This window comes from Artemia sp. Qi Xiang Cuo, chromosome 12 (assembly GCF_049724085.1).
Source record: "Artemia sp. Qi Xiang Cuo chromosome 12, ASM4972408v1, whole genome shotgun sequence".
Classification (NCBI taxonomy): domain Eukaryota; kingdom Metazoa; phylum Arthropoda; class Branchiopoda; order Anostraca; family Artemiidae; genus Artemia; species Artemia sp. Qi Xiang Cuo.
This window is the reverse complement of record NC_142805.1, coordinates 50,724,336-50,736,436: the sequence shown is the minus strand read 5'-3', so window position 1 is coordinate 50,736,436 and position 12,101 is coordinate 50,724,336. Positions and strand designations below refer to the sequence as shown.

Genomic DNA, 12,101 nt, shown 5'->3' with positions numbered 1-12,101 from the left:
TAACCGTCAAATCACTTAGCTTGACAAAACGGCTGGTGGTCATCATTACTAGTCGACGCATTTCGTCATAAAGAATGTGGATAAGTGGTTATTCATGTTGAAACAACTCTGTGAACTGAGCAAATAGCTTTCCGAAAGATATGACAGAGGAATAACGCTTTGGTTGTGGTAAACTGGAGACTACTAGATATCTCTCGGTATCCACTAGACTTCATCAATTCTGGTCTTTTCTTAGGGAAAAATTTCAAGAAATACACATCGAGAGCATCCCATTGCTCATCAAGTCTCTCAGCTGAAACAACGAGGGCTAGCCATCGACTTGGCACATGTTTCAGGAAACGATGTAAAGGAAGCTTGAGATTCTCCTGGATGGTACCAAAGTCTTCTAAACGGGCAGGCCAACCACTAAAGAAGTAGAAAATTCAAATCGCAAAATCGGAAACTTTGGATCCGTGATGGTCCAAACCTTTCAAAAAAGCGTTGTGGACTATGTGTATGTTGCATGTCCCAATGTCAGCTAGGCCTTGGTCGCTGCGCAGAGTTCTAACTTCGGAATCAAATAACCTCCAAACTTCCTTGTTGACATTAGGTCCGTCACTTCCCAGTATCAAGACTTGACGGAGATCAAGGTTAGCATCCTTTCGAGCTTGTAGTAGGTGCTGGTGTAAATCTTCTGCTTTTGCGTGTCCTATGAATAATGACTGTAGGTGGCGTACAGAGACTCTTTCTTCGGTCTCCGACCAGTATCTAATAATGATATTCAACTCCTTTGCACCGTTGACATTTGTAGTCTCATCGTAAAGCAACGCCAAGTAAGAAGATCCAATGTCGCGTAGAAGGTCCTAGCGAAAATGGGGCGACAGCGCCTCTGTTATGAGGTATGATACCTTGGACTCTCCAAGGCTGAGTTCTGCCGACACTTCACCAGGGAACATAGCTTTAAAAATGTTCGCAATGCCATTGCAGGAAGCAGCGCTTATATCACTGATGATATTATTCATGGCCCACATGAGCTCTGCCTTTAGGACCTGGTCCTTTCTAGAAATAAAATTTAATTCGGGGTTTGACAAGCTAGTTGTCTGCAAGACAAGCTGGAGCGGGTCCAGTTTCACTCTAAGGTTCGAAACATGCTTTTCGCCTTCTGAGTGTTGGATTATAGAGTTCCATCCTCTAATAAGCTCTAATAATAAAGCTCTTGTTACACACTTTGCAGAAAGCTTCTTCGTCACTATTAACACTGCCTGCACACCAATCACCGACCAAGCGCTTAGTATTGTCCTTTTTTTAACCATGCGCTATTAAACTTGCATCTGCCCATTTTTAGCTCTTAAGCAGCAACCAAGCAACCATTGGCACAAAGCAAAAAAAGCATTAATATACCAGCAGACCTTTCCTAAAAAAAGAGAAAAAGCATTAGTGTGAATCCATGTAAAAAAAAAAAGAAAAAGAAAAAAAAATAATAATCAATCAAATTATGATCTTATGCCAAGAAGTTATGTTACAGCTCATAAGCTTAAATCAACTATTTAAGAATATTGCTACTAGAAAACTCTATGAAGGTAGCAAAGACTCAAGCCAGAAAAAGGAAAAGACTAAAAGATAGCTTAGTACAAGAACTAATATCTATATCTATGTATACTATATCTTCTTAGAAAATATAGGGGCAATATAGGAACCAAGTTAGATGTAACAATGTCTTTTTGAACAGAAGAAAATGTATGTTCACAAAACATGCAGTGTTACAGTTTGAAACGTTTTAAATAAAACTCTTGCACATACGTTTGCTTTGCTTGTCCTTTATATGGAAAAAGATAGCAACCACAAGTACTTTCCAGCTGATTGCAAGAAAAATATGAACTTTACGAAGCTTTTTTCTAAATTATGAACCATTTATGAACCTAGGTTAAAAATATGAACTTTATTCATAATTATGAACCCAGAGGGAGGCCTGAGTTACTAAAAAGCTCTATAGCTACATGACTTTTGGTCAATCAATGGTGAGCCAAATCCATCTTGATTTATTTTTGTTTATCACTCCAAGATATCCATCCTAACCAAGTGGTTAGTGCGGTAGACTTGATATCTTTTGTCCGTGAGGACAGGGGTTCAAGTCCTGGTGTCGCTGGTTATTTGGTTTGGAACGGGAGTCATTGGTGTGACTCTGTAAGCTCAGCCAGAGTTGACCCAGCTCTAAATGGATACCTGGAGAAATCCAGGGAAGATAAACAGAAAGAATGTGAGAAAGGAATTGATTGCTGCCCCCCCCCACCACCGTCACACTTCCTGGCTTAAGGGCCATGAAACGGAGATCAGTACCATCAGCAGTAATTATAAAGTCCAGTGCTGTATTCTGTACTTTACCTTTACTCTCAGATTTAGCTGTAAAAGTTTCTGTGTTTATCATAGGATATTAGCCTTACAATTGTTTACAGGAGTTATAAAACTATCAAACTCAACTTAATTGTTTAGCTTCCCTACTTTGCTCTTAATTTAACTCTCAAATCGATTTAGGCCTAACTCTTAAAAATCAATTTTTAAATCAGAATTTACAAGTCATAAAAATAGTATGAGTTAGTAGCAGAACTTGCCATACTCTTCAAGGGTTTTTTGCTCATTCTCTCCAATCAACAGCATATCATCAGCGTTTCGAATCATATCCATACTGTCAGGTTTCATTGAAGCCAAGATATTTATTGTTTCTTTTGACAAGGAGCCATTAAGGTGAGCATGAAGCTCCTAGAATGACAGTGACAGCATTTAATAAGTCATGCAGGCTGCCCTTCTAGTTCTCATTTTAAAAAAAGAGTTTACAATCAAGAAGAGGACAACTGATGAGAATTTGTTGAACACAAAATGAAAGAAAAGTCTGCTCTCCTCAAATAATTTGCTGGAAAAGTTCTTGGATTCCATAAAAACAAAAACTTAAAAACAACAAGCATGTTTACATTGTTCTGATCAATTCAAGAGGAACTCTATCTTATCAACAAGTAGGAGAAAATCTGACTGTACTGTTTTGCATCCACAAATGTTTTAACAGCAATGTAACATTATAGGAACACTAAACACTAAAAACATTCTAGACATTCTAGGAGCATAAAACTTGAAACCAAAACTCAAACTAAAAACTTTCACATCATATCCATTCCTTTGTGCTTAAGGATTAACAATATTCTTTAGAGACATATTTTAGGGTGTTACTTAATATGCCCATTCTAAACCATAAAACATTCACTGGAATAAACAAAATTTGAGTAATTACAGTTTGAAGCTATGGGGTTGCATGGAAAGTGATAAGCAAAAATATTTTGTGTTAGAAAGGGTTAAAAAAAAAACGCCTTCTAGTGATTTGTCTGGCTTCATCCATCAGTACAGTAGGACAGTTAAACACAAACGGTGAATGAAGTATTTTTTTCATGGTGGCTCCATTTATAATCCTAAAAAAGTAAGCACTACTATCACATAAACGCCCTAAATAAGCTTGAGCACTTGGCCTTATAAACCAGCCCCAAGGGAAAGTGTGACTAGTCTTCAATTATAAAGTTAATAGATGTTTATTATTGGACTTTCCTTGTAAAACTGAGCTAAAAATGGATCATTTGGAAACAGCATTTCCATCACATAACCAGGAGACTATTTCAGGGAGATAACATATTCCAATGGAAAGACAGGTGAACACAATTAGTTAGACTTCTAAAGAAAAAAAAAGTAGAAGCCACCACAGAAAGTAAATTTGAAAGCAAGCCCAGGAGTAGGTGGCTTTACAGAGATTTAGTTTTTATTAGATACATTTCAGCTGTACATCTAAATCAAGTGTTAAACAAAATTTGATCTCTATACCAAGATAATATACAAATTTCATTTAAATATGAACCTAAATTTTCATTCATCAGGAACAATTGAATATACAGCTAGAAGTATTCTTCTGCAGTGGGGGGGGGGAGATAGTTCTCTATTTTCAAACAATACATTGACTTTTTACAACAAAATTAAATGCCAATATTGTGGGTTATCAATACTGAGGTTATCATTAACCTTGAGTTTGGTCACATTTAAATAAGTCTGGGCTCAACTCATAAAAACCAAACATGCCATCTTGCTCACCAGAGCTGGGAAATGAACCTTATCAGGGTTATTGTGTTTTCATAGCTTTTAAAAAATGGTTTGGCTGATAAAGAAAATGAAAATGGCATATGTCAAATACCTCAAAACTGAAACTCTTAATAAGGATGACAAAAGAATATTTTTTACTTTATCTGCTTTATAATTAATTGGGGTGCTTTATGGGATTTCTTTTCACACTGGAGAAAGTTTCACAAAATTTAAAACAATCTCCACAAATTAGGAATAGAAGAAGAACTATTTTACAGGGGAAATGCCTTATATAAAGCTGTTTACCTACCAGAATTATTATTGTGGATTTTTCGTTTAATTCAAATCTAGTTTTCTTGAATTTTGGCACTTAAAAAAAAAATAGAATAGACATTCCAAACAGTTGGTACTTTCTTGGGATTGCCTGGCTTGGGCCCAAACCAGCCCTGACCATCAAGATTTTCTTTCTTATTTCTAAAAAATTAACTTAGGTTTGACTATTTCAAAATTTGGGCCCTTTTAGGTATTGTGTTCCCTCCAAAATAAATTTATGTTAGTGAACCAATGGGAGGATGGGGCCAATTAAAACATAGAATTGCCAACCATTGCCTCTGAAGGAGAATCTGCACTGCCAAGAGGTAAAATATTATTAATTAGACAGTTTTTTGTAATGTATGTCTTAAATCTTCAAATTGATGAACATCTTATTTCAAATTTTGCTCCAAAGCTTGTCTTTGCTTAATTTCAATGCATTTTACTTTGAGGTATAAATACTTGAAAATGGAATGAAGCAATCTCTAAAAGGGTTCCATGGGCAAAAAACTCTTTTTTTTCTTGTAGGCTACTTTTCAAATATATGAGTTGTTGTTTTGCAGCACAAAATGGAAGACATCATAACTTTGCTCTGACTTGATTCCTTATGAAACTTTAAAAAAAACAAAAACATTAGAACTTTTAAATTTCAATTTAAAAGAGCTCCTGATAAGCTATGACCTCTATTTTAAGAAAATCACATAAGGAAGGGGGGATTGAAATTATATTAAACTTTTATTGCCCATCATAATGTACAAAAGCACACAACTGACAGAGTAGGGAAAAAAAACACAATGAAAAGAAATTCAGAACTTAACCATTGACAAGCCTATAGAAATACTTTCAGGAAAGTAGAATCAAAATTTAACCACATCTTGAAACAATTTAGTTCTTCTTTGGATAGCATCTAAAGGGCTGGTGACTCCATATCTGGTCAATACAGCAGTGTTGCTAGTCCAAAGAGGCAGCCTTTTCAGCCATATGCTTCCCTACTCTTATTTGCAAGAAAAATCTTTCAACAGAGTTTGTGTTGCATGCACATTTTTCTTGTGCACATTTGGTGATCTTGTTCATGAACAACGTGGGCACCCAGATACAAACAGATTGGCTCTTGAGTACAGTGGTTAAAAACTAGAAATTCATTTTTACTCTTGTTGAACTTTATTCCAATATGGTCATACTCATACATGATAATGCATCCATGACCATACCATTCAAAATCTTAGATTTGTTCTGGGGTCTTAATTACATGTTGAATCAATATCCCCCTTTTTCCTTCTCTTTTTATTGGAAGGGATCAATCTTTACTTATATATTACCATGAAACTATTTCATGAGATAACTAATCACTATTAAAAAAAAATCCAAGATTTTTCAAGAATAAGAATTGGAGTAGTCCCCCCCCCACCCAGTGTTATTAAAATGCTATTTTTTGCAGGGGATAGTTTTCAAGTAGGAATTTTTGATGAGGAGATTTTTCTACAGGGGCAAATTTTCTTTAGAGGGATGTTTTGAAGGGGGAAATGATTCCTTGATTTTTTTTTTTCCTTCTGAGATTGCAGAAATGCACAACAGGTAAGCTAGTTCATTAAAAACATCAAATAAGCATAGACAAGTCCTTCATTGGGGGTAAGACTTGACGTAGGCTAACTAAAGTACAGTTCAAATACCATTACCCCTTCTAATGTTATGATTGGTGCCCTTTAGGTGGTCAGCAAGAGTCAAAACTGTTCATGATGGAGCTAAAGCAATGGAAGAACGTGATAAACTTGGCATAGGCTAACTAAAGTACAGTTGAATACCATTATCCCCTCTAATGTTATGATTGGCACCCTTTAGGTGGTCAGCAAGAGTCAAAACTATTCATGATGGAGCTAAAGCAATGGAAGAACAGAATGTCCGCACATCAGCTAAGCATTAAATCTTTATTCTGCATGTAGGCTATTTAATTTGGAAGGAATACATATTTTGAATCTGCATAGACAGCAGAGCCCCACAAGCATTTTGTCTGCTGATACTGTCAGATATTTATCAGACATCATAGAAAAATGGCCCCACAACAAAACTGACATCACTTTTTAGAGCTTTATGACTCTTTTTGAAAATTTCTGTTGTAAACATGTTTCAATACTAACATTTTACTAGGCTATTAAGATTTCGGCTCTGAAAATTATAATTATCATTCCGGAATCAGCCATAAATGACAGTTTTTTCTCATTAGCCAATTTTTAAGAAACACACTTTTAAACTTTTGGTTACCATAGGCTCAGCCATCTATATGACTTTATTGAGACTGTTCCTTAATAGACTGAAGTATAAAAAACCCTCTGTTGGACTTTATTGATGCTCCCTTAATAGAATGAAGTATAGGAAGCTATCTGTATGACTTTACTGATGCTTTCTTTGTACAAGTAAATGATTACAATCTATTGTTCAAATGTACAGAACAGCTAGGCTTGTAGGCTTACACTTTTCATTAGCCTAAATCAACTACCAATATTGCAAAACATCTTGGGTAAGGTTTATATTAATAGAATATTTAGATAAATAATAAATAAAAATAGCTGTATAGACGGAATTGCAGCCTGATTCCAAGTTTCACATTCATTTGCATCAGAGTTGAACTTTACCTGCACCCCTATATATACTAATTAAGGGTATATATTTCCATATTAGAAGGGGGGGGGTAAAGTTCATTTTTGACACAAATGAATGTTAATTTGGATTCAGGATGCAATTCTGACTATAGAGCTAAGTTTGAAATTTACCTTCACCCCCCTAATGGCCAAATATATACCCAGAATTGGTATATATAGGGGCAGGGGTAAAGTTCATTTCCAATGCAAATGCATGTTAAATTTGGATTCAGGATGCAATTCTGACTATAGAGGTAAGTTGATTTCTTAGCAATAAAATTCATAGCCTAATTTGATAATTGCTTCTGGGGCTAATTGCATCTTGAGCCTTTAAAGGGGCCCCAAAGGTATTTCATTTTTGGGTAAAGTTTTGGCAGTTTATTGACTTAGGAATAAAGTGAACATACCACTCAATGCCTTTTTTAATTTCTTTATGAATATAATAATTGCTTCTATTGGAAATTAAAATTTACCCACACACCACCCCCTAATTTGCAAGTATATACTCTGAATTGTAACCACACAAAGAAGTTATCAACACTAGTTAAGTTATTGAAAAGTGGTTAAAAACATATAAATAGTTTATAAATAAGTTGTTCACAAGTAACATATTCCAAAAACACTTATTTATAACAATTCAAACCTCATTAGTAGGCAACTCAAACATAAAACATTTTCCTACTATTTCAAGTTTTCTAAATGCTGTTTAACAACTTATAAATAGTGCTGAATTTTGTGATTTGAAGCTTTGCCATCAACAATTCATTGTATATTTCAATTCAGGGTATATATTTGCACATTAGAGGGGTGGGGGTGGGTAAATTTGAATTTCTGATAGAAGCAATTATTATAGTCATAAAGAGCATAAAAAAGGCATCAAGTGGTATATTCACTTTATTTGTAAGTCAATAATATGAACTGCTAAAAATTTACCCATTTTTGTAACCACACAAAGAAGTTATCAACACTAGTTAAGCTATTGAAAAATGGTTAAAAACATAGCCTATCACTAGTTTATAAATAAGTTGTTCAACAGTAATATATTCTAAAGATACTTATTTATAACAATCCAAACCTCATTTATCAGGCAACTCAAATACAAACTGTCTTCCTATAATTTCAAATTTTTCAAATACCATCAAAAAAATACCACAAAATTTTGTGATTCAAAACTTTGCTGTTGAAAATTCAGGGTATATTCCAATTTAGGGTATATATTTGCACATTAGGGGGTGGGGGGATTGGGAGGGTAGAGTTCATAGTAAATTTGCAGCACATTTGATGCTTTTTTTATGCTCTTTCATAATCCATATAAAATACCTTTGGGGCCCCTTTAAGGACTCATGATGCAATTAGCCCCAAAAGTGATTCTTGAATTATTAAAGAGCATAAAAAAGGCATCAAATGGCGTTTTCACTTTCATCTTAGCCAAATTAGGCTTATATGATCCACTAGAAATTTACCTTCTTAGATACCTGAATAGTCCATTAATATAAAACTTACACAACATATCTCATCAACAATTCACACATATCAGGTAGAAGAGGAATGCACACAGCTGTGATGGCCTTAAGTGCCACAATGAGGTTGTTGGTCATAGGCTAGTAATTCTAAACATTAGCTTTCCTCTTCATTTCATTACTCTTAAAAGATTAAAATAAATATTTCTCACTATCTTGGGCAGCTTCATTAATGTGGAACTACCATCGAGCTCACGTCGTTTCCTTTTGAACTGTCTCTCTTCTGCAGAATCTGCTAAACTCATTTTCGAAAGCAGCCGGGATTAAATTTAAAATCTCTGATTAGCGCGCCATCTCCTTGTGTGAATTTTTACTGTATAGCACATTTGAAATAACTTTCAAGGTTTTTGATAGAAAAACATATCCGTGTGAATCAGCCATAAGGCAAAACTTGTGCTTTCTAGATAGACAACTAAGAGTATATAGGTCAACAAAAAAGGAACAGAGGACATATTTCCACTGGCTGGTGTCTATTTATTCCATTATAAATATGCAAGCGTTAAATTTACCGTGACTTGGGTTGACGGCAAGGTCTGGCCTCACAATTTCCCGGAATCCGGCGTATGTCTCATTTTCAATCTTTGTGGTTAAGATGATTTTCAAACTTTTGCAATGGGTGTTACTAACCAAACTTTAATTCAAATCGCTGGATTTGAAGCAAAAAAATCGCAAATCATAAAGTATATACACAGCGTTAGCTATATTGTAATTATTTTTAAATTTTTGCATATGCACCAGCAATTGCTAACACTTATGATCCTCGACATGGATGGTTTATTGCTATATTCGTCTATAGCACATAGTCTAAAACATAAAAGAAAGGCGGTGCTAAAGATTTGAGTGAATTAGCCTATGTTATTGTTATCATTAGCCGTAGCTTTATGGCTGACTACTAGACAAAGGATGTCATAGCTTATAAGGCATTAGCTTCATTTGTTAATTCTGATCAACTTCCCTTTATTTCGTAAACACAAAAGTAGCTCAGGTGTTAACAGTTGAGTTAATACATGGGTGAGCAACCGTTTGTTGTGAAAGGGCCAAAATTTTACGTAGGGGATATCACTTGGGCCGCGCTTAGGTAACATGTCATTACACTGTAACGTAGTATTGTAGGTTTACTATAATGATCAGAGTATATCTACAATATTGATGAACAAATATTTTTGGTTTAAAAATAAAATACTTAATGCATATTATTGCGACATTTATTGTAGTTAATACAATCAACGAGATTTTCGTTGTTGCATTTGACTTGCAATTTTTTTTACATTAGCTTGCATTTTTTGTAGTAGAGACACGTAAAACTGCGTCTAAATGTATATCCAATAACCGACAACAGTATTTTTTTCGATAATTTAGAATTGAAAAATTTTGCTCACAAATATATGCACTACCAAACATAGTAATTATTTGCTGAGCAAAACTTCTAAAATCCTTGTAGTTTTCAGAGTGTAAACTTCCATATATGTCCATCAAGTTCCATATAAGTCCACCAAGTCCATATAAGTCCACAAAGCTATTTTAAGTGTGGTATCACTTTGCAAATTTATTGCGTCGATTTACAAATCACTTGGTGCATTAATAACATCCACTGCGGAGGGGTTTCTGAAAATATCAATCTTCAGTGAGATCTTTTTGAAATCAGCAGACCAGTTTTCAAACTCAGTTTGAAGTTGTATTAATTGTACTTTTCATTTTAGTATTTTGCCAAACAAATATTATAACAGCTTCTTCACTGCTTTCTTCCAATTTGGAAAATTATCAAGCTTACTTTCATCAACATGCTGGGCAAATAATGTTAGTTACATTTAAAATGTCTTAACATTTAAATATGTCTGGCATATAAATTTACGTTTTGCTTGTAAATGTGTATTGAGTAGATTTGGTTCTGTAATCAAATCAGTTAAAAACCCAAGATCTACGACCCACTGGTTGTTGTAAAGTTTGGGTATTGCCTTTCCTTGCATCTCTATGATATTATAGATTTCTTTCTTTAAATAAAAAAATTGTTGAAGTACTGATCCACGGCCTTGCCATCTTACTTCATATTAATACATCACGTCACCATATTCAGCTTCACATCCTCTAAAAACTTTATGAACTGGCGGTGATTAAGCCCATTTCGTCTTATAAAATTAATAACAGATATAACGGTATACATTATTTCTCTCTACGATAAAACTTTGCAACACAATGCTTCTTAAAGGACAATATAGTGAAATGCATATGGAACTTCAGATCCGGACTCTAGAAGTTTGTGGTTGACTCATTCCAACGACACCTTTATTATGGCCGCTCATTTCTTTTTCCACCGTCCGTGGTGATACTGATTAATCTATCCCAGCTCAAACCGCATGAAACAAGAGTTAGATGCAAGTGGTGAAATAAATCCTCCTCCTTTGTTATTCCATTAAGACCGCATATTTTAAATAACTCATCATTTACATGAAAGTTTTCATCAATCCTTCATACAAATATTAGGAATTGTGCCGTAGCACCCAAGTCTTCGACGAGGTGGATGCAATTTCTAGTAGAGAGATTATTATTTTCAAAAATATATTTCTGTTTCGGGCATATTTCCTCCGTAACAGCTAAGACACACTCTTTGAAAAGTTCGCTGTCGGTAAATGGGTGACCCTGCTTTGCTATTATGTCTACCACTTTGTAGCTGGCACGCACAGCTAATTTGTTTTTGTTTGAAACAATTTTAAAGATTTTCTGCTGATCTTTGAGTGACGATTACAAGTTAATAAATTTATTTTTTCGGGATTCACCTTCAAGACAGTCAAATTTAGTTTGATGCTCAGTATCGTGACGTCGCTTCAGGTTATATTCTTTTACTATGGAAATACTCTTTTGATGGATTAAACACAAAAGTTTTTCTTTAATAAAAAATTATCAATTTGTCCATGCTTCATTAAAAATCCTTCTTTCATCAACGATCTTCATTTTTTAGCAGTCGTCTTGGGCGTATAAATCTGAAAAAAAAAACAAGAAATAAAATGTAGGCATATGTATATATATATATATATATATATATATATATATATATATATATATATATATATATATATATATATATATATATATATATATATATATATATATATATATATATATATATATATATATATATATATATATATATATATATATATATATATATATATATATATATTATAATTGTTTTTAAGGAGCCGACCATCCAGTCTATCCCTGCCTCTTCGGCGTTTCTTCAGTTCTGAGGGACTGTCTTTTTGTTTGCTATAGCAGAATAATTGATGCAGTCAAAATCACAGGCACTGGCATTTGTAGTTACTAGTAGTCGGGGCTTCGGTCGCAATCAATCATAGTCAAAAATATTTGCAGTTGCATGTAGTCAAAAATCTAAACAGTTAATAGCAGTCACAGCTTGAAAAAGTCTCCATAGTAGTAGTAATAATTGTATATGTAGTAGTTGTAGTATCCCTCAAAGGTTCAATTTATTGCTTTCAGCTGTTCATCAAATATTGTCACTATGCCCTTTTCATAACCTACATGCATA

General features: G+C 34.2%; 1 protein-coding gene across 1 annotated transcript in view; it reads right to left on the bottom strand.

The window, feature by feature from the left end:
• LOC148946235 (N6-Methyl-AMP deaminase-like) overlaps positions 1-8,830 on the bottom strand; it is a 37,804-nt gene extending 28,974 nt beyond the window's left edge. The window contains exons 1-2 of the mRNA XM_089097881.1: positions 8,710-8,830; positions 2,594-2,736 (exon numbers count right to left, since the gene is read on the bottom strand). Of these exons, the coding sequence (XP_088954007.1) occupies positions 2,594-2,736; positions 8,710-8,802 (236 nt within the window). The 5' untranslated portion in view covers positions 8,803-8,830. The remainder of the gene's footprint in view (positions 1-2,593; positions 2,737-8,709) is intronic.
• Between the last annotated feature and the right edge of the window lie 3,271 nt (positions 8,831-12,101).